The sequence below is a fragment of the Somniosus microcephalus genome, chromosome 23 (genome assembly GCF_052327205.1).
Source record: "Somniosus microcephalus isolate GS21.2 chromosome 23, FLI_Smic_1.0, whole genome shotgun sequence".
NCBI classification, from domain to species: Eukaryota; Metazoa; Chordata; class Chondrichthyes; order Squaliformes; family Somniosidae; genus Somniosus; species Somniosus microcephalus.
Window position 1 is genome coordinate 6,625,211 of NC_141009.1, and position 23,405 is coordinate 6,648,615.

Genomic DNA, 23,405 nt, shown 5'->3' on the forward strand with positions numbered 1-23,405 from the left:
TCTGTTCAGTGAATTATAGAGTGATACAGTACAGGAGGCCATCATTCGGCTCATTGTGCCGGCTCTTTGAAACAACTATCCAATTAGTCCCACTCCCCTCGCTCTTTCCCCACAGCCCTGTAATTTTTTTCCCTTCAAGTATTTATCCAATTTCCTTTTGAAAGTTACTATCAAACCTGCTTCCACTGCCCTTTCAGGTAGCGCATTCGAGATCACAGCAGGATTTTTGCTGAGAAAAACATTTATTTACAAGTCAAACTGCTGGACTCAATTTGTAAAGTTTGAGCTGATTACTTACTAAAGCTGCCATTCAGCAACACTGTCACTGCAATCTTTTGAAAATATCACAGAATTCTTTATTATGACTGCACCAAGTAAATACAGGTAGTAGGCAGTGACTTCACAGTAGCAGTGTGTAGCCATGAATCTAAAAGGATCAAGTTTGTGTTCAAGATGATTAGAGGAGGCTGTGTCAATTGAAAAATTACAAAATGGATATTGATAATTTGTTAAGCAAGGGTATTAAGAGTTATGAACCAAGGCAGGTAAATGAATAAGATACAGAACTAATTGAATGGCAGAACAGGCTCGAGGGGCTGAATGGCCTCATCCTGTTCCTCTGTTTGGTAAAATCTCACTGAACTGACCTGGCGTCTGGCATCATCGATGGCGGCCTCCAGCTGTCGAGCCAGACTGGTGCACTCACGGGATTTGTCCTCCAATCGCTGCTGGTTATGGTGAATGGACTCCTCCCGTTTTGCCACCACCTGAGTCAGCTCCCGGTTCTGTGCATCTACATCTTCCTGCTTCCTATGAATAATGATCAACACTTCCTTCAGTGTCAAATATCCTTACTGCCAATGTTCCCTGTAATTATTTTTGGCGCTGCGTGGGCCATTCATAATACCGTGCATGCGCGATTTTTACATTGACAAGCCGGCTGCATGGGTTTCTTGGAAGGCTGCGCAGCTTAAAGGGAACATTGCTTACTGCTCCTAAAACCGTTAGGTGTTCGATCATGCCTGAATCACAAATGTGCTGAACCACACAATTCAATTTTGATTAATCGATTCACATTTGCTTTTTTTTCCCCCCCCAAAAAAAGGCGTGCACCTACCCCACTCCATGTCTCGAGCACTTAATCTAGGCCGACACTGCAATGAGGCAGCGCTGCCCTACGGACGAGATGTTGAACTGATGCCCATTTGCTTGTTCTGGTGGTTCAGGAGTATATTAACAATCCCATAGCACGATTCAAAGAGGAGAAGGGAGACATTCCTCCCTCATTCATCTCATCACTGTTTGTGGGACTTACCGTGTGCAAAATGGCTGCTGAATTTGCCTACATTGCGACAAGCCCTGGACATTACATGCAAATCGCTTTGAAATGTCAGACATAAGGGGGTAGATTTTCCCGAACCTGTCGGGAAGAAGGCGGGACTTCCCCTTTCGAGTTTTTGACCCGCCTACTTCGACGTCCGGCCAATCCGCGCGATTTTCCCTTGATTGACCTTGTTGAGCCCGCCCAGTGGGCTCAGCAGGCCAATTACGGGCCACCCGGCAACAGGTGACGTCACAGACTGCAATTTCATCTGTCAAGAATATCAGTGTTTCACAGCTGTTTGAAGCTGTCAAACACTGACAGTCTGAGTTCTGACATGAGTCATTCTGCACAGACTCAGTTAGAACTCTCACCGGCACTCAAAGCTGAAGGCTGTCACTTTTCACAGATTGCAGCCGTTCAGCTTTAAGTGCCGGGTGAGTGATGGGCTCCCGACGGCTACAGGAAGAAAGGCTGTGAAGGTAAGTACAGGTGAGTAAAAGTTCTTTACACACACCAAACACACTTACCTTTACACTCATGCACCCATCACTCACCTGAGCGCCAACATCGCGACCCCTCCAACTCCTTCAACCTGACGGCCTGCCGCTCCAACCTGGCGTGGTTTGGAGCCGTCGGGAAACCCACACGAAACCCCTCAAAATAGGGATTAGGCTAAAACCTACCTGTTAACAGGCAGTTAATTGGCACTAATCCCTTCCCGCCTGGTTTCGGCAGGTCGGGTACCCGCCGCCCCTGAAACTTACGTGGGGCGGGGTTTTGGGCGGGATGGTGTCGGGACCCCCAAATTCAGGATTCCCCCCCCCACACGCCTGAAACCCCGCCTGACGGCTCCACGAAAATCTAGCCCAAGGTGTCCGATTTTGGTGAGAAAATACTTTTGCAACCCTCAAGAGGCTGTTACTGGAGTGTAACAAATCTTGCTAAACACGCAAAACAATTTCAGAATTTAAGCAATTTCAAAACATATTCACCAAACTGAAGAGTTGCTCACTGCAAAAAGATACACTGTTTTATAAGGACTGGAGCATACCACTATGAAACATTTAAATGGATATTCCACCCCTAAACTGTGTGTAACCTGGCCTGATCCTTTAAGAAAACATGGCCCAATTGATGCAAATTAGTACACCCCTAGGTCAATTAGAGACCAACTGCTTTGCTTTTTAAAAAAAAAAATCACTGTTTACTGGTAGGTTCTGTATCTGCAGTCGCGATCGGTTGCTATTTCATGTACATGATGTTTGAACTAATTGGTTGAAAGTATGACAGATTTTCCAAGTGTGATAGCTGCACTAGATATAAGATTTACATACATCAGATTTTAAAATTCATTAGAGAGATCATATAAATCCTTAGTCAAAACATTTGAAGTTCAAATTAGGGTACACTATTGTTTTGCTTCCAGGTCTAATCCATATTTGGGGAACTGAAGGCTGCTCGATGAGGGGATTGTCATAGAATGGTTACAGCACAGAAGGCAGCCATTTGGCCAGTCGAGCCCGGGCCAGCCTCTGCAAGTCCAACTCCCCTGACCTATCCCCGTAGTCCTGCAAATTGTTTTTCTTCAGGTACTTATCCAGCTCCCTTTTGAAAGCCGTGATTGAATCTGCCTCCACCATCCTTTCAGGCAGCGCATTCCAGATCCTAACCGCTCGCGGCGTAAAAAAGTTTTTCTTATGTCGCCTTTGGTTCTTTTACCAATCATCTTAAATCTGTGTCCTCTGGTTCTCGATTTCTCTGCCAATAGGAACAGTTTCCCTCTATCTACTCTGTCCAGACCCCTCAGGATTTTGAACACCTCAATCAAATCTCCTCTCAATCTTCTCTGCTCTAAGGAGAACAACCCCAGCTGCTCCAGATTATCCACATCCCTCATCCCTGGAATCATTCTCGTAAATCTTTTCTGCACCCTCTCTAAGACCTTCACATCCTTCCTAAAGTGCGGTGCCCAAAATTGGACACAATACTCCAGTTGAGGCCAAACCAGTGTTTTATACAGGTTCATCATAATTTCTACACTTTTGTACTCTATACCTCTATTTATGAAACCCAGGATCCCTAAAGCTTTTTTAACTGCTTTCTCAACCTGCCCTGCCGCCTTCAACGATTTGTGCACATATACCCCCAAGTCTCTCTGTTCATGTAACCCCTTTAGTTAATATTGCCTCTCACTCTTTCTACTAAAATGTATCACTTCGCATTTTTCTGCGTTAAATTTCACTTGCCACGTGTCCGCCCATTCCGCCAGCCTGTCTATGTCCTCTTGAAGTCTATCACTATCCTCCTCCCTGTTCATTATACTTCCAAGTTTTGTGTCATCTGCAAATTTTGAAATTGTGCCCTGTACACCCACGTCCAAGTCATTAATATATCAAGAAAAGCAGTGGTCCTAGAACCGACCCCTGGGGACCACCACTCTATACCTTCCTCCAGTCCCAAAAACAACCGTTCACCACGACTCTCTGTTTCCTGTCACTTAGTCAATTACATATCCATGCTGCCACTGTCCCTTTTATTCCATGGGCTTCAATTTTGCTGGCAAGCCTATTATGTGGCACTTTGCTGAATGCCTTTTGGAAATCCATGTACACCACGTCAACCGCATTACCCTCTCTGTTACCTCATCCAAAAACTCGATCAAGTTGGTTAAACACAATTTGCCTTTAACAAATCTGTGCTGGCTTTCCTTAATTAATCCTATGAGGAGAGCTTGAGTAATTAGGCCTATATTTCCTAGAGTTTAGAAGAATGAGGGGTGACAGGGCTTGACAGAGTGGATGCTGGGAGGATGTTTCCCCTAGCTCGAGAGTCTAGAACTTAGGATCAGTCTCAGAATAAGGGGTCAGCCATTTAGTACTGAGATGAGGAGAAATGTCTTCACTCAGAGGGTTGTGAATCTCTACCCCAGAGGGCTGTGGAGGCTCAGTCGTTGAATATATTCAAGGCAGAGATCGATAGATTTTTGGATACTAAGGGAATCAAGAGATATGGGAATAGCGGGGAAGGTGGAATTGAGGTAAAAGATCAGCCATGATCTTATTAAATGGCGGGGCAGGCTCGACGGGCCGAATGGCCTACTCCTGCTCCGATTTATTGTTATGTTTAACACTTCTCCTGTCATCTCTCCTTAAAAGACAACTTAATCCAGCACATACATGTAACAATTGTCTACTGACAGAAAATGGTCCAGAATCTGCAAGAAAGTTAAGAGAGGGATTTTATGGGGAAGCGAGTCATTTCAAATACAACAATCTGACAGCAATATTACCCCTCTTAAGATTCACAACTAAGAAACCACAGAATTCCAACACCAGACCCAACTGAGTTTCATAGAACGTCTGCCTTTGGAAGGCTAAGGAAATTTCAGCAGTTTTAGGTCAGGTCATCAGGATCAAGGAGGGAAGGCAAACTGGCAGGGGAAGAATCCCTTCCCCGGGGCACTGAAGTGAATCAGCCAAAGAACTGGACAGAGAAATTAAACCCATAAAATAAAACACACAATAAGAACAGGGTTATACACAATGCAAAATAACAACAGAAAATGCTGGAAAAACTCAACAGGCCAGGCAGCATCTGTGGAGAGAGAAACAGAGTTAACGCTTCAGGTCGATCGACCTGAATCATTAACTCTGTTTCTCTCTCCACGGATGCTGCCTGGCCTGCTGAGTTTTTCCAACGTTTTCTGTTGTTATTTTGGATTTCCAGCATCCGCAGTATTTTTCTATCGTTATGCACAATGCATCCTGACTGTAGAGGAAGAGTGTGTTTGGGTTTAGCTCACATTACAGCAGCACTATTCACAGTTAGCTCCTTCCCCTTTGAATTACACTCAACAAAACTAACCTTTCCAGAGTCTCCAATTTCAGCTTCAGATTATGATTTTCTTCTTGCAGATGCTGCCACTTCTCTCTTGTCTTGCCATTCAACTCCTCAATCTGAGAGAGTAAGGAATCAATCCGCAGAGGTTACAAGAACCAAGTTCAACAAGGATTCAACTCTCACAGTCTGACGCCTCTTTCACATTGGCAGAGGTGAATGCTGATTTGGTATTGATGCATTTCCCCAAATAGAAACTGAACGGACCATATAGGATCCAATTTTATCTTTTCTTCCCTCCCGTTCCTTCCCCCCCCTGCCCCCACCCCAGGATATTTACAGAAGGCGGCTGGGTATTCTGCGGCGAGTGTCTCACCTCCCGACTCCCCAAAGCCTTTCCACAAGGCACAAGTCAGGAGTGTGATGGAATACTCTCCACTTGCCTGGATGAGTGCAGCTCCAACAACACTCAAGAAGCTCAACACCATCTAGAACAAAGCAGCCCGCTTGATTGGCACCCCATCCACCACCTTAAACATTCACTCCCTCCACCACCAGCGCACCGTGGCTGCAGTGTGTACCATCTACAAGATGCGCTGCAGCAACTCGCCAAGGCTTCTTCGGCAGCACCTCCCAAACCCGTAACCTCTACCGCCTAGAAGGACAAGGGCAGCAGGCGCATGGGAACACCACCACCTCCAAGTTCCGCTGCAAGTCACGCACCATCCTGACTTGGAAATATATCGCCGGTCCTTCATTGTCGTTGGGTCAAAATCCTGGAACTCCCTCCCTCACAGTACTGTGGGAGTACCCTCACCACACGGACTGCAGCGGTTCAAGGCGGCAGCTCACCACCACCTTCTCAAGGGCAATTAGGGATGGGCAATAAATGCTGGCTTCTCCAGCGACGCCCACATCCCATGAACGAAATAACAAAAGGTGCAAAGTGAGGTGAGTTTTGCATCCATCAGCACAGACATGATTCTCCTGTTAAACACTGTACTGCAAAGTCTCACAACTAATCCAGGTTACATTTGAAAAAAAGTAAAAACTTGCCTGATAAATTCCAAGTATGTTGTACTAATAGAGGGTGCCTTGGGGTTGTGCCTTTAGTCCCACTGAAAGCTCCTGATCTACATACTTTTAATATAATAGATGACAGAATAATGTGTCTAATTACAGCACACCCATCGCAATTGTTAAAAAGCTTTTCTACAGAGCAAGACCGGAGGCTACCTGGGTTTTGCATGGAGTTATAAAGAACACAAATACACCATTATTCAGAGTTATTGGAACTACACACCATCGTCTGCACGCACATAGAAAGTGTGAAGTTTAAAAAAAACTTGCGTCTCTCAACGGCCCCACACTTCACAGACAATGAAGGACTTTGAAGTGCTTATGTGAGCAAACATAGACATAGCAGTCATTCTGCACACAGCAAGATCCCACATATGGCACAGCATGAATGTTTTTAGTGCTGTTGATTGCTCTTTGCGTACTGTTACAGAATCTTTAACATTCACTTGAACTCGTGCAGCAGGGAGACAGGCCCCCGTTTAACATATCTGAAAGACAATGCAGTACACCTTCAGCGCTGCATTGAAAAGATTACGTGAAGCACTGGAATGTGACTCGAACCCACAGAGTTCTAAACCAGAGGCAAGCGTGCCACCAATTAAGTTAGGTTAACAGATAAAAAAGGAGCTCAAATGGACAGAAATTCAAATCTACCTCCATCCTGAGATCACATATGACAGCTGACTGATCTGCATTTTTCCTCTCGTATATGACCAGCTGCTGCTGGCAGTCCTGTAGTTTATGCTCGGTTAACTTCAACAACTCGGGAACAGGCTCCAGATCAGTCAGCTTTTTCTGCATCTGTCTCCGCACCTACAGCGCGAACACAAAGGTGTCAAAGAGTCCATCAAAAATATCTTCACCACTGTAAAACTATCTAATGTTTATACATTTTATAAATATTTGGAAAAAATATTTCCTTCTATTCCCCAATGGACCAGTTTATCCGGTGAGTAACAGCCACAAGGGCAGGAAGGGTCCCAGTTTTGATCCCTCGCCTTTGTTGACTTTGCCAATTTCAACCTAGTTGGTGTTCTGGATAGTAGAATAGATCCCTGTGCCCCTGAGCCAAGATGGGGAACAAAAAGCAGGATTCCCCCAATGAAAGCAAGCTTAGTCAATGCCAGGCTCAGTTATGATGCCCCATACAGACAAATAGTTTGCAGAAACTCACTGACTATTAATAATGGCTACTTGGACAAGATACCAGGAAGTGCCTTTTTTAAATTCGTTTATGGGATGTGGGCGTCGCCGGCAAGGCCAGCATTTATTGCCCATCCCTAATTGCCCTCGAGAAGGTGGTGGTGAGCCGTCTTCTTGAACCGCTGCAGTCCGTGTGGTGATGGTACTCCCACAGTGCTGTTTGGTAGGGAGCTCCAGGATTTTGACCCAGTGACAATGAAGGCCCGGCGATATATTTCTAAGTCAGGATGGTGTATGACTTGGAGGGGAACTTGGAGGTGGTGGTGTTCTCATGCGCCTGCTGCCCTTGTCCTTCTAGGTGGAAGAGGTCGCAGGTTTGGGAGGTGCTGCCAAAGAAGCCTTGGCGAGTTGCTGCAGTGCATCTTGTAGATGGTACACACTGCAGCCACAGTACGCCGGTGGTGGAGGGAGTGAATGTTTAAGGTGGTGGACGGGGTGCCAATCAAGCAGGTTGCTTTGTCCTGGATGATGTCGAGCGTTGTTGGAGCTGCACGCATCCAGGCTCTTTACTTGTACCTTGTAGATGGTGGAAAGGCTTTGGGGAGTCAGAAGGCGAGACACTCGCCGCAGAATACCGAGCCTCTGACCTGCTCTTGTTGCCACAGTGTTTATGTGGCTGGTCCAGTTAAGTTTCTGGTCAATGGTGACCCCCAGGATGTTGATAGTGGGGGATTCGGCGATGGTAATGCTGTTGAATGTCAAGGGGAGGTGGTTAGACTCTCGCTTGTTGGAGGTAGTCATTGCCTGGCACTTCTGTGGCGCGAATGTTACCTGCCACTTATCAGCCCAAGCCTGAATGTCATCCAGGTCTTGTTGCATGTGGGCATGGACTGCTTCATTATCTGAGGAGTTGTGAATGTCGCTGAACACTGTGCAGTTATCAGCGAACATCCCCATTTCTGACCTTATGTTGGAGGGAAGGTCATTGATGAAGCAGCTGAAGATGGTTGGGCCTAGGACACTGCCCTGAGGAACGCCTGCAGCGATGTCCTGGGGCTGTGATGATTGACCTTCAACCACCACAACCACCTTCCTTTGTGCTAGGTATGACTCCAGCCAGTGGAGCGTTTTCCCCCCTGATTCCCATTGACTTCAGTTTTACTAGGGCTCCTTGATGCCACACTCGGTCAAATGCTGCCTTGATTTCAAGGGCAGTCGCTCTCACCTCACCTATGGAATTCAGTTCCTTTGTCCATGTTTGGACCAAGGCTGTAATGAGGTCGGGAGCCGAGTGGTCCTGGTGGAACCCAAACTAGGCATCAGTGAGCAGGTTATTGGTGAGTAAGTGCCGCTTGGATAGCACTGTCGATGACACCTTCCATCACTTTGCTGATGATTGAGAGTAAACAAATGGGGCAGTAATTGGCCGGGTTGGATTTGTCCTGCTTTTTGTGGACAGGACATACCTGGGCAGTTTTCCACATTGTCGGATAAATGCCAATGTTGTAGCTGTACTGGAACAGCTTGGCTAGAGGCGCGGCTAGTTCTGGAGCACAAGACTTCAGCACGATAGCCGGGATGTTGTCGGGGCCCATAGCCTTTGCTGTATCCAGTGCGCTCAGCCGTTTCTTGATATCACGTGGAGTGAATCGAATTGGCTGAAGTCTGGCTTCTGTGATGGTGGGGACCTCAGGAGTAGGCCGATATGGATCATCCACTTGGCACTTCTGGCTGAAGGTGGTTGCAAACGCTTCAGCCTTGTCTTTTGCACTCACGTGCTGGGCTCCACCATCATTGAGGATGGGGATATTCCCTAGCCTTTGTGGTTCTGTATTTATCCCAGCAAGGAGTCGGTGTCTCCAGGGAATGAGAGGAGGGGAGAAAAAGAAAAACAACTTCAGAACCAACAATTAAGAAAGTTGATGCAATTCTGTACGAGCACACTAGATCCAGTCGTACCCCACAGAGTGCACCTCCTGCAGCTGGTCACGTGGGAAGGGGTTATTTGGTTAGTTTGGGGGTGTGGGGGTGGTGAAGAAAGGGGAATCGTCAAGCCTCCAACCTCCCAAAACTGAATTAGAACTGGAGTAAGTTGGGCAATACTGCAAACACTGTAGTATTAACCTGCAAAGTTCCAAGATGGCGCTCAGTGACGCTTGTGCCAGTTACCAAAAGAAAAGTTGTTAACTATGAAGTAAATCTAAAAGTAGGTTAATGTCATCAAGCAATCTTAACAATTCAATACCTGCCGAGAACTTTTAATTAAAAAGTAACAGTATACTTCTGTCTTTGGCTCTCCTGGCGCTGAGTTTCATGCACCGGAAGTGCAGATCAGGAGCTGGAATATGCAGCTCGAATTTTCTGCCTATTGCATAGTATTTACAGCACAGAAACAGGCCGTTCGGCCCAACAGGTCTATGCTGGCCAAGAACTTTGCCAGAGGGAAGGTGGAAAACAAATCCAAAAGCACTGCAGAACATTATAATGTGTGCTTAAGCTGCAATTCATACACCTCGAGTGGAATTTTAAAAGAAAATCACCGGAAAATGCTGGAAATATACAGGGCAGTCAGCATTGGAAAGATTATTTAATTAAAAAGACATTTTAAATCTGTGATATGAAAGATCTCAAACATACCAAAGCTTCTAACCCCCAAAAACTGTAATAAAAGTTGATTTCCTGTCAACTTTCCAATTATAAATTCCTACGTCCACATTTATAATGGAACTGCCAAGCTGTAATTACACCATCTCCCGAGTGGCGGTGATCCAATTATACCCCCCTCTCTAAACCCACTTTACCGGAAGACGGCACGGACTCAACTCCCCATGTGTAATGGCATCGGGGCAGGGGGGGGGGGGGAAATCGAACAGCATCCATAACATAAGCTTTGTACCTGTCAATTTTCTTCTTCCTCATTGGTTAATGGTGTGTAGTCTATTCTTCTTCTTTCATTATCTCAAATCATATTGCACAAAACCTTTCTCCCCTCCCAAAAAATTTCTCCCCAACAACACTGCAGCAAAACAGGACTGATAAAACGCCCCACCCTAATCTCCAGCACAACTTTGTGTTTCAGATTTGCAGTTTTTACAGCATTCACCATTTTCCTTTTTTGTCTCCATCCAAAGGGCAGAGGTGCAATTTTTAAATTCTGTCCTCCGCATCCCTCCATCCAAATAAAAAAACCTCTTAACGTAAGGGAACAGATGGTTTCCCTACAAAAGAAATCATTGTGGACTTCAGGAAGTCTAAAGGCAGAAGTCACACCCCCATCCACATCAATGGGGCTGTGGTGGAAAGGATGGACAGCTTTAAGTTCCTCGGAGTCCACATCACGGAAGACCTCTCCTGGTCCCTCAACACCTCCTCTCTGGTGAAGAAGGCCCAGCAGCGCCTATATTTCCTAAGGAGGCTGAAGGGATGTAATCTGTCACCCCGATCCTCTCTAACTTTTACCGCTGCACTACAGAGAGCATCCTGACAAACTGTATCACAGTATGGTATGGCAGCTGTAGCTACTATGACCGGAAAGCCCTGCAGCGGGTAGTCAAAACTGCCCAACGCATTACCGGCACCCGACCATAGAGCACATATACCAGAAACGCTGTTTACGGAGGTCACGGTCCATCATCAAAGACCCTACCCACCCCAGCCACAGTCTGTTCGCCCTCCTGCCATCTGGGAGACGCTACAGATGCATTCGCACCCGTACGACCAGATTTAGGAACAGCTTCTTTCCCAGGGCTGTCATCCTACTGAACTCCACAAATAAACTCTAAAGCCTGCACATCTGCCAATGCACTTTATTATGGTTATGTTTATGTTAATATACTACAAGCCAAAGGTATGTTGAATGTTTAAATGTCTTAATCCAAATGTACACTCTCGGGAGCCGCAAGCCTACATTTCGTTGTACTGCACTTGTGCACTAACAATGACAATAAAAGTTGATTTGATTTGATTTGATTTTGCACGACTGGTATTTACCTGATCAATTTCCTGATTCACATCGTCTTTCAGTAACTTGTTCTCCTTCTCTACCTTCTCCAATTTCATGTTGTAATCATCCGCCTCCATCCGTGTCTTCATCACCTGGATGTATGCCAAGCATTTTGTTTATTAAAAAGGCATTTTAAATCAGTACCATGCAAGATTTCTCAGTTTCCCCCCAAAAAAGGACACCCACTTAACAATGATATCCCCCACTTAGTGAAACTAACTACTGTAATAAATTGTGTGTCTGTCATCAATGACCGCCCTCATTGGTTAAGCGTGTAGTTATTTCTGCTTTTAATCGGTTACTTTTTACTTTCATCATCCCCTCACGTTGTACAACAACAACGTGTATTTATAGAACACCTTTAACGTAGTAAAACGTCCCAAGGTGCTTCACAGGAGTGTCATAAAACAAAATTTGACACCAAGCCACATAAGGAGAAATTAGATGAACAAAAGCTTGGTCAAAGAGGTAGGTTTTAAGGAGCGTCTTAAAGGAGGGGAGAAAGGTGGAGAGGTTTAGGGAGGGAACTCCAGAGCTTGGGGCCCAGGCAGCTGAGGGCACGGCCACCAATGGTTGAGCGATGAAAATCAGGGATGCTCACAAAGCCAGAATTAGAGGCGCACAGATATCTCGGAAGGTTGTGGGGCTGGAGTAGATTTCAGAGACAGGGAGGGACGAGGCCATGGAGGGATTTGAAAACAAGGATGAGAATTTTAAAAATTGAGGCGATGCTTAACCAGGAGCCAATGTAGGTCAGCGAGCACAGGGGGTGATGGGTGAATGGGACTCGGTGCGAGTTAGAACACGGGCAGCCGAGTTTTGGATGACTTCAAGTTTATGGTGGGTAGGACACGAGAGGCCGGCCAGGAGTGCATTGGAACAGTCAAGTCTAGAGGTAACAAAGGCATGGCTGAGGGTTTCAGCAGCAGTACATAAGCTTTCCTCCCGGAAGCCGCCAAAGAAAAATGTCTTCCTAACCACACTGCAGCAAAATCAAAAATCAATGGTAACATTACTCACCTAAGTGCCAATGTAGGATCACTTATCAAAATTACACAAAGAACATTTGTACTTGAGCATTTTGGTCATGCACACACTCAGATGCATGTTCTGAAGTCCCTTAACTAATTACCTGAGATTTGTAACTATCCACCAGCCCTTCATAACGTTTGATAGAGACTTTCAGCTGCTGCATCTCAGACTGAGCAAAAGTCAGCTTCTCCTCCACGGTTGACATATTCGCCTAATTATGTTTGGAAAAGAAAAAGCATTCAGTCTGGGGTTTGTACAGGTCCATGGTTAGATGTATATGGAACTGGTTAACTACTTTGTGGACATTCTTACAAACTTCAGGTCTGCCTTAAGATATTGTCCTGGGTATAATGGAGCTAGTCACTCCAGCACACGGTTAGAGCATCTTGCGTCCATACAACATAGTAACCCAGGGGTGTAACAAGAGGACTCTTCTGTGATCCGAGCTGGTTATTGTGTCTTTCAAATGGGTGCTACTCCACTGTGTGGGTGAACTGAAAACATTTTACTGAGACAAGGTCAGAGATGAATCATTAAGCTACTTTATTTTACAGGCCACAAGTGAATGTACCAGATAACAGTTATAATCAAATCGCACCGCAATTCAACTAACTTCTCTCCCCTTATTGGCAAACAAGACAAATAAACCGTATACCCTGTCTCTTTCATGGGCTGACTTGTTTTTTGGCATTACATTTCATTATAGACAACTTTTAACGGCAAAAACTGAACTTCTGGCTCCCGACCAGGGCTTGTCCTTTACAGTCTCTCATTTAAAACCTGCCTTCAGTGCACATGGCTCTCTCTCTCTCCTCCCCCCTTTTCTCTTCCTGCATTCACAGGAAGTGGCGAGAGGGGCAGTGCCTCATATGCCTTCCCCATTCAGGGATTTGCCAGCAGGCCTATCAACCAAACCAATTGCCCCTTCCCTTGAGAATATATTCTCAGCAGATACCTCATGCTTGGCTCATATGAGTACAGTCATCCCCACCATAATAGATGTGGATATTTGTTAGGTTATACAAATCGCTTAATGTTACCCCTGCACCCCCCCCGCCCCCCAAACCACCCCATTGTTGTGGAAGCCCCTTCAATGCCTGGCTGATTAACACCTCAAATTTCCCCCAGATCAGTGGCTGTGGCTTGGTGTTTTTTGAACAAATTCACTGTGTTTTAACAACATCCAAACATAAATCATTCCCAAATCCTTTCCACGAGGAAACAAAGAAATCAAAACTCCCGCAACTGGATATTCACGAAGCCCAACTTTCCTGGATCTAAATATAATTGGATTGCCACCTCAAGACTTCCTGCACCCCCATGTGCTCATATGACACCTGCCAATTACAGGTACAGATGAAGAAACATAAATACATGGTGATCAGAGATAGGTATTTTTAAAAGCACTGGAAATGTGCAGCAGGTCCATCAGCACCTAAAAGAAAAAAGGCTAAACGGCAGGTCTCCACCCAAAATAACAACCATTTCTCGATGCTGACAAATCCAAAGTGTCATTTGCACCATTTTCTGTTTCAATTTCACTGATTGCCTGCAACCTAATCATTAATTGGTTAGTCAGCTGCCCCGTATAATCCGTCATGTATTGTTCACAATTAAAGCATATAACCACCATTATTTTCTCACTACACCCAATGCAGTATCTTGCTGTACTGAGTTTTTAAAAATGCATTCTCGGGATGTGGGCATCACTGGCAAGGCTAGCATTCCTTGCCCATTCCTAGCTGTCCTGAGGTGGTGAGGCAAATTAGTGGCATGCTACGCCACTTCAGAGTGGTGTAGGACATGAGTCACATATATAGCCAGGATGGCAGGTATCCTTCCCTGAAAGGACATTAGTGAACCAGTTGGTTTTTTAAACAACAATCCGACAGCTTAATGGTCGCGTTTACTGATCCCAGCTTTTTATTTCCAGATTTTTCTTTCTCTAAACTGAATTCATATTCTCAAACCACCATGGTGAGGCTTGAACTCTCATTCTCTGGATTATTAGTCCAGGCCTCTGGATTATTAGTCCTGTAACATAACCACTACACGACCGTAACCGCAATTAAATTAAATATGGAGTAAATTAGCGTTTAATCTGCATCATATGCAAAGTATTGATACTTAATTATATCTAAACTAGCTCTTCCTACAAAAAAGGGACCACAACAAATTGCACTTGGAACAGTTCATTATGAGTAACGTTTTAACTACAGCAGACACCATCCTGTTTGCAGGAGTGTAGCAGCTCCTGATTGAGAAATAACGTTTCCCTTCTGAACAGCAATGTGACCATTCATTTCAGACCACAAAGTTTTGTGAAAATTAACAAGTGTCCACCACATACATTATTAATAGGAGTCACTGAAAGTATTACTGGGTTAGCAGCAGCAAATATAATGTCGGAAGACTGGAAACAATGTAAACAGTTATTCAATTACATCCCCATTACAGTCTGGATTCCTCCCCGCTCTAACCAATAAAACCCCACTGCCGCACTTCCACTACCACCCCAGCCAAGTTTAATCACTCAGCATAGATCAAGGATCAAACCTTGCATTGTCTTGGCAGCGAACTCCAACACAAACGCAGCTAGCAGCAGGCTTCAGCAAAGTGACTTCTACAAGATTGAGGCCAACTAGAAAATAAGATATCCCAGGTTCCATGATTGGAAAATTAATAACTTCAGCAAAGTCAGTGGCTTTGCTATAACCTTCTCCGAGGTACCTTCCGATAGAGTTTTGAGTAAGGGAAGACAGTACCTTCATTGTCTCATTCTCCAGTTTGATGCTGGTGTTTTCCGAGGACATTTTGTGCAATCTGCTCAGCAGTGACTCCAAGTCTCCTCGAGCTTTGTCCTCCACATGATGGGTTTGATCCAGCAGGTCTGTCATGCGGCTGCCGGAAAGAAGATGATCTATATTTCATTTAAAAATCTTGTCTATGTGCTCCCTTCTAGTGCACAAAATTCATTTTCTGTGGTCCCAATTTTTGGTCACGCTATGTCAACATTGAAAATACCTGTGTAATCAGTTAGAATGGGGATTCTCTGTGTAAACAGATCCTGATGATGCTTTAGTTACAGGTTGCAGTCACTAAGTGCTATTGTAACCACCTTGTATCCTGTACCATTGTATACTCTAACAGTTAGCAATGCCATGGGAGATCCACTAGCAAAGTACAAGGAACCTCTTTCATGATTGAGTCTAATAAAAACATTAAAAATACATCTATTTCAGTGCTTCAAAATTTACATCCACAGGTGTGTTTACACTGCAATTTTAGCATTACTGCAAGGTCACGGTCACAATACAACTTGAGTTGGGTTCCTACTTGACTACAGAGGAGAGACTATTGCACCACATAGGTTTGACAAGAGTGTCATTCCTTTGTGTTTTCAAAACAGGCTTAAAGCCAGCTCGGGGTCCTGTTGTATCTCCTGAACGTTTTATAAACTCAGTAGAGTTTACTCAGTATTAAGACAATCCAATCCACTTGTCCAAAAACAGTTGGCAGGGAAGCTCGGCACAAGGCTGTAAGCAAATGTGTGCAGAGTTCTCCCCTTGTTGGGGAGAATTCCACTTGAGCTAGACAATATAAAACAAAGTACTGCCTGGCTGCAATTGATATTGCAAGTACTGGTCTCAGTAGAAAAGCACTGTTGAAATAGAATACTCCTCAAAAGTTACATAGCGGTGGTAAAACTGAACTACACTGTTGGTTTGTATTTTGTCTGCTTTCTTACTTGTTCATGACTGAGATCTCAACCTCCAGTTGACTCTTCTCTTTCGTCACCTTGTTATGAGAAGTTCTCCATGTTTCAACTGTTGACAGCGCATCTGCCAGCTGCGTCTCCTATAGACGAGCCAATCAAACAAGGTTCATACTGGAACTGACATTTTATAACATTGTACATTTTAAATAAAGCAACCGAGAAGTAATATAGCCAAACATCCTGCACTGAAACATATTGTTCTGGTTACACGAACTTTTGACAGCTATATTTTGAGAAAAAAATTCAAAATTGCATCAACTAGTATTAATGGAGCTAGATAATGAATTTGCATTAATTGGGGGTGTTTTTTGGTCAAGGTGAGGGATGTTAGTACTGGATATGAAGCACAACCATGATTATATGTGCAGGGTAAAAAGTTCAAGCTACTCTGCCCAAGTGTGTCTAAGTAGCCATGTTTAAAGACAAGGAGCCTCCTCACATTTAGCTTTAGGGATGCAGGGCATCATATTCTGCCTTTCATCACCTCCTTCAAGCAACTGGTGTGGTTCAACCGAGTTCTGCGTATGTTTGCTATATAATCAATTTTAGAAACCAGTTAAATTCTAGGTATTCCTCATTGACTGCATTTGGTTACCTTGTCAATGAGCTGGGCATTGAGTAGCTCAACTGCATCTTCACTGCGTTCTGCTCGCTGTTTCTGAGCCCTTGTAGCTTTCTTCAAGGCCTCTTTGTCCCTGTCCCCCTTCTTTTGAAACAGCCTTAGTTGCTCTGTCAGGTAGTCCACCTCCCCCTTTTGTTGAGAAATGGTACGCTCCAAATTCTGAAGGAGTAAAATTGGAACAAACAAATTAATTGCTCCAACTGGAGACCATTTGATCATTTACTAAACAGGGCAAGAGTAAAATCAAAACTAGATCATGTAACAAGGCACAAAAGACCTGCATTTATATAGCATCTCACCACTTATGTTCCCTGTAATTTTTTTTGGACGTGCACGCGCGGCCCCTTCAAAATACCGTGCATGCGCGGTTTTTACATTGAAATGCCGGTAAGCCAGCTGCGCGGGTTCCCTGGAGCAGTGCGCGGCCGCACACCTTACAGGGAACATTATTCACAATAGAATCATAGAAATTTACGGCACGGAAGGAGGTCATTTCGGCCCATCGTGTCCGCGCCGGCCGACAAAGAGCTATCCAGTCTAATCCCACTTTCCAGCTCTAGGTCCATAGCCCTGTAGGTTACGGCACTTCAAGTGTACATCCAAGCACTTTTTAAATGTGATGAGGGTTTCTGCCTCTACCACCCTTTCAGGCAGTGAGTTCCAGACCCCCACCACCCTCTGGGTGAAGAAATTTCCCCTCAAATCTCCTACCAATTACTTTAAATCTATGCCCCCTGGTTGTTGACCCCTCTGCTAAGGGAAATAGGTCCTTCCTATCCACTCTATCTAGGCCCCTCATAATTTTATACACCTTAATTAAATCTCCCCTCAGCCTCCTCTGTTCCAAAGAAAACAACCCCAGCCTATCCAACCTTTCCTCATAGCTAAAATTCTCCAGTCCTGGCAACATCCTCGTAAATCTCCTCTGTACCCTCGCTAATGCAATCACATCTTTCCTAATGTGACCAGAACTGCACACAGTACTCCAGCTGTGGCCAACTAGTGTTTGATACAGATTAAGTATAACCTCCCTGCTCTTGTATTCTACGCCTCGGCTAATAAAGGCAAATATTCCTTATGCCTTCTTAACCACCTTATCTACCTGGCCTGCTAACTTCAGGGATCTGTGGACCTGCACTCCAAGGTCCCTTTGTTCCTCTACACTTCTCAGTGTCCTACCATTTATAGTGTATTCCCTTGCCTTGTTAACCCTCCCCAAATGCATTACCTCGCACTTCTCCGGACTGAATTCCATTTGCCACTATTCTGCCCACCTGACCAGTTCATTGATATCTTCCTGCAGTCTACAGCTTTCTTCTTCATTGTCAACTACAGCGCCAATTTTAGTATCATCTGCAAACTTCTTTATCATAACCCCTATATTCAAGTCTAAATCATTGATATATACCACAAAAAGCAAGGGACCCAGTACTGAGCCCTGCGGAATCCCACTGGAAACAGCCTTCCAGTCACAAAAACACCCATCAACCATTACCCTCTGCTTCCTGCCTCTGAGCCAATTTTGGATCCAACCTGCTACTTTGCCCTGGATCCCAGGGGCTTTTACTTTCATGACAAGTCTGCCATGTGGGACCTTATCAAAACCACATCTCTCAAACATCGCAAATGCACTTCACACACAATAAATTCATTTTTGTAGTGTATTTTTTTTGTGGGCAAACACAGCAGCCATTTTGCACAAAGTTAGATCCCACAAACTGCAATGAGATGATCGATGAATCTGTTTATAGTGGTGTTGTTTGAAGGAGGAATGTTGGCCAGAACACTGGGAGAACTTGCTGCTCTTCTTCAAATAGTGCCACGAGATCCTGAATGTCCACCTGGCCAGTAGGACACACAGATGGGGCAACAGCTTATGACCTCATCCAAAGGATGGCACCTCTGACCCCTCAGTACTGCACTGGAGTATCAACTTGGATTACGCGCTCGAGTCCCAGAGTGGGGCTGGAACACAGGTGAAGTGTACTCACAGGTCTGTTACTGCTCAATAACAGCATGATGTATCTGCACTGTACATTTCTCACAAAATAAACCTTTCCTTTGGTGTGTGTAAAGTTCAACCGATAGCAGGTCTAGATGTTCCGCACTCAAAAATAATGACACACCACTTGAACAGCATCCAGTGGCTGGCGACAGAACTGCCTTACCAGCAGCAACGCCACAGGAGATTTGCTGGTAACACAATGTAGCAGCAATTAGTCACATATTAAGCCAATGTTAACATTAAGTGGCGTCCTAATGCCCAGCTTAATAATCGTAAACTACACTAAAGTAAACAAAAGTTAAACAGGAATGGGATTGTCTGTTTACAGACCAAAAGAACAAGTCTGCACATGCCACAGAACACCTACCAAGCAAACATATACACAAAAGATAGGACAGACCAACAACTGTGAAACAAAACATAACATTTCTGGCATTGCCAGGTGACTGTTTCCACAAATCAAACTCAAGATAGTGGAATTAACTGAACCAGGGTCAGTAAAGCAAAACTGGAGAACATTTTGGTCGTTTTTTTTGTTAAATGTTAATTCATGGTGTTGCTCAGGGTCAGTGTGGGTTCTGGAGCACGAATGCAATGTTTGGACAGCACCTCCAAAAATTCAGTAATCCTTCAGTTCTGCACTGGAGTGTCAGCCTGGATTAGGTGCTCAAATCCTGGAGTAGGGCTTGAAGCCACAAGCTCCTAAATCAGAAGGGGAAGAGTGCTGCCAACTGAGACAAGATAACAAATCCGAAAGAAAATTGGAGAAAAACGCGCAAGTCCAAACGTACCCGCGGGGCAACGCTCCCCACTAAGGTGCGCAGTCGCGGCGCAGGCCACTCACCAGCTGTTGCCGCTGGAAAAGTAACCGCGCAGCAAATTTAAAGGGACCGTGCACAAAAAAAATTAGAAGGAACATTGCCTCAGGGCACAACAGATTTCTTTTGGATTTCAGTTCTGCCACATGAAAATTGGGAAAAGATGACAATGATTACTTTGATCTGAACGACCATGCGATTGTTATCTGCCTCTTTGCTGCGAAGCTGTCCTTGTAGATGTGCTCGTGTGGTTTCAAGTGATTTGGAGAATTCTGCTGCTGCACGAGCATTGTCCTAAAGGAGGAAAACAAAGTGGCCCAGTAACTAAAGCAGTTTAGTAGCTCAGCTCCCGGGTACGCAAGTTAAGTTCAAGGGCTGCTCATCAATGGAACTATTTATTTTTTCAATATTTGGTGATGCAACATTTTATAACTTATATGACAATAAGGCCTTAGGTCTCATGAATTTGATCCTGCTGGTTAATGCGAGCGCTGAACAACTTGAAATAAATAATACTAGAGCCCCAAGTTACAGATTATCCATAGCCTAATGCAACTTCCAGTCAGCCTGGCTCAGCAAGGTGTAGTTAACTCAGCATTTGAACTTCTGAGAGTTCTACATGACAACATTGGAGGCAGATTTGCTGTAGGTATTCTGTACAAGACGTTTTGGATTGATACAGAATCACGGTGTAGCTGCGTTAGCTCGTGTTCCTGGTACTAACAGAGGTTTGTCATGAGAGCAACTCGAGTTATAATCTTGCAGTGGATGGACAACATAAGAAATAGGAGCAGGAGTAGGCCAATCGGCCCCTCGAGCCTGCTCCACCATTCAATAAGATCATGGCTGATCTGATCCTAACCTCAAATCTTCTATCACTCTGCATCCACCCGAACCCATGTGATCTCCCGGGAGAGGCGAAAAACCAGATGCAAGACCCAATGGCCAATTTGGGAGAAAACAATCTGGGAAATTCCTCTCCGACCCATCTAGGCGATCGAAATTCTTCCAGGAGATCACTCTGTCCCTATATTTTCCACAGCACTTACCTTCTGTAAAGGCGATCTCCACCCCAGCCAGGAACAGGAATAAAACCATCTCCTGAAATCTAACACAGAATTAGAACACAGTAGGAGCAGAACCAGGCTACACGGCCCCTGGGCCCACTCCACTACCATTCCGAACCTAGACTCATGTCCAATTTCCTGCCCGCTCCCCGTAACCCTTAATTCCCTTTACCTCTAGGAAACTATCTATTTCTGTTTTAAATTTATTTAATGATGTAGCTTCCACAGCTTTCTGGGGCAGCAAATTCCACAAACCTACCACCCTCTGAGTGAAGAAGTTTCTCCTCATCTCAGTTTTGAAAGAGCAGCCCCTTATTTTAAGATTATGCCCCCTAGTTCTAGTTTCACCCTTCATTGGGAACATCCTCACCGCATCCACCCGATCAAGCCCCTTCACAATCTTATATGTTTCAATAAGATCGCCTCTCATTCTTCTGAACTCCAATGAGTAGAGTCCCAATCTACTCAACCTCTCCTCATATGACCACCCCCTCATCCCCGGGATTAACCGAGTGAACCTTCTTTGTACTGACTCGAGAGCAAGTATGTCTTTTCTTAAGTATGGACACCAAAACTGTATGCAGTATTCCAGGTGCGGTCTCACCAATACCTTGTACAACTGCAGCAATACCTCCCTGTTTTTATATTCCATCCCCCTAGCAATAAAAGCCAACATTCCATTGGCCTTCTTGATCACTTGCTGCACCTGCATACTAACTTTGAGTTTCATGCACCAGGACCCCCAGATCCCTTTGTACTACAGTACTTTCCAGTTTCTTGCCATTAAGATAATAACTTGCTCTATGATTTTTCCTGCCAAAGTGCATAACCTCACAATTTCCAGTATTGTATTCCATCTGCCAAATCTCTGCCCACTTACTTAGCCTGTCTATGTCCCTTTGCAGGTTTTTTATGTCCTCCTCACTCACTACTTTCCGTCCCATCTTTGTATCATCTGCAAACTTTGATATGTTACACTCGGTCCCTGATGCGCTATCAATTACTCATAAAAGACTGAGAGTTAGAAGAGTAACCAAAGGCTTTTATTAACAACAGAATGGAGGTCTGCCTCGCGTGGTCGACCGGTCCATGATACTAAGGGCTGGGGAGCAGTCACCTTTATACTAGGACCTGTGGGAGGAGTCAGCCGAGGCATGTCCAGGCATGTACACAGTGGAATACAAACAGGACAAACAGGAATACAAACAGTGGTTTACCACAGTCCCCTCCTCCTCCAAATCGTTAATATAGATTGTAAAGAGTTGGGGACCCAGCACTGACCCCTGCGGAACACCACTAGCTACTGGTTGCCAATCTGAGAACGAACCATTTATCCCAACTCTCTGCTTTCTGTTAGAGAGCCAATCCTCCACCCACGCCAGAATATTACCCCCAATCCCGTGATTTTTTATCTTAAGCAATAATCTTTTGTGTGGCACCTTGTCAAATGCCTTTTGGAAGTCTAAATACACTACGTCCACTGGTTCCCCTTTATCCACCCTGTATGTTACTTCCTCAAAGAACTCCAGCAAATTTGTCAAACATGGCTTCCCCTTCATAAAACCATGCTGACTTTGTCCTATTAAATTATGATTATCCAAATGCCCTGTTACTGTCTCCTTAATAATGGACTCCAATATTTTACCTACCACAGATGTTAGGCTAACCGGTCTATAGTTTCCAGCCTTCTGTCTACTGCCCTTTTTAAATAAGGGTGTTACATTAGCAGTTTTCCAATCTGCCGGGACCTTTGCTGAGTCCAGGGAGTTTTGGAAAATTATTACCAATACATCCACAATCCCTACCGCCACTTCCCTCAAGACCCTAGGATGCAAGCCATCAGGTCCAGGGGATTTATCCGCCTTGAGTCCCATTATTTTACCAAGTACCACCTGCTACATCTCTCCACTACAAAAGAGGCTGGACACCAACTCAGACCAGGGCATAACCATCCAGGCTACTGCTCGCAATGACTTTAAACCACACAATGTCCAGGAGCAGGAGATATTTAAAAAAAATTCTGCTAACCTCTCCCTTCATTTTTTTAGTGATCTTAAATTCATCCCCCCCTAGTTACAAACTCTCATAGTTTTCCCTGATTTACCGCATCAAAACCCCTCGATCACATCTCTTAATCTTCTTTATTCTAGTTAAAACTGCCCCAGTTTCTCTGGTCTCTCATTACAAAAGCCTCTAATCCCTGCTATTGTCCTGTTCAGTCTCTTCGGCACCTTCCCCAAGGCATCAATTATTTTCTACATGAGCTCTCGCCCAGTCAGGGGTGTGACAACAAAGGCAGTGATCACTACAGATGGACATTTTCCAACACTCTGATCCTATTACTTTGTCGGTGCAAAGTCTGGGAGGATTGTATATCCGACCACTTAAACGGCAAGAGGTCTCAGCACCGAGACCCATTAGCTGCATCGCTCTAAAGTTGCTTTTATACTGCTGCACTGCTACATTAGTGCCACTGGGCCCCAATACAAGGGTCCCTCGCAGCTGGCAGTAACCAAAGTAAACTTGCTAATTCATTAAAGCCTCCGCCTGGAAGACCCAGTTAAAAAATAAACTGGTCTTCCCCACCGCTGGCCTTAGCGAATCTGGCATATTTACTGACATTAGCTGCATGAGTTGGGAACCGGCAGCGCTAGCACGGCCCTTTAGCAACTCCAATCTCCTGGAAAACTGCTCTG

The 23,405-nt window shown here is 44.8% G+C and overlaps 1 protein-coding gene across 5 annotated transcripts in view; it reads right to left on the minus strand.

The window, feature by feature from the left end:
* odf2a (outer dense fiber of sperm tails 2a) overlaps nt 1-23,405 on the minus strand; it is a 114,254-nt gene that overhangs the window by 62,912 nt on the left and 27,937 nt on the right. For all 5 annotated transcript variants that reach the window (XR_015073324.1, XM_085965302.1, XM_085965300.1 and 2 more), the window contains exons 10-18: nt 19,820-19,936; nt 16,793-16,978; nt 16,168-16,277; nt 15,185-15,320; nt 12,520-12,630; nt 11,375-11,479; nt 6,896-7,054; nt 5,189-5,280; nt 648-810 (exon numbers count right to left, since the gene is read on the minus strand). Coding sequence is in view for 4 of the 5 variants with exons in the window: in XM_085965302.1 (XP_085821428.1) it covers nt 648-810; nt 5,189-5,280; nt 6,896-7,054; nt 11,375-11,479; nt 12,520-12,630; nt 15,185-15,320; nt 16,168-16,277; nt 16,793-16,978; nt 19,820-19,936 (1,179 nt within the window). In the remaining variant the exon portion in view is untranslated. The remainder of the gene's footprint in view (nt 1-647; nt 811-5,188; nt 5,281-6,895; nt 7,055-11,374; nt 11,480-12,519; nt 12,631-15,184; nt 15,321-16,167; nt 16,278-16,792; nt 16,979-19,819; nt 19,937-23,405) is intronic.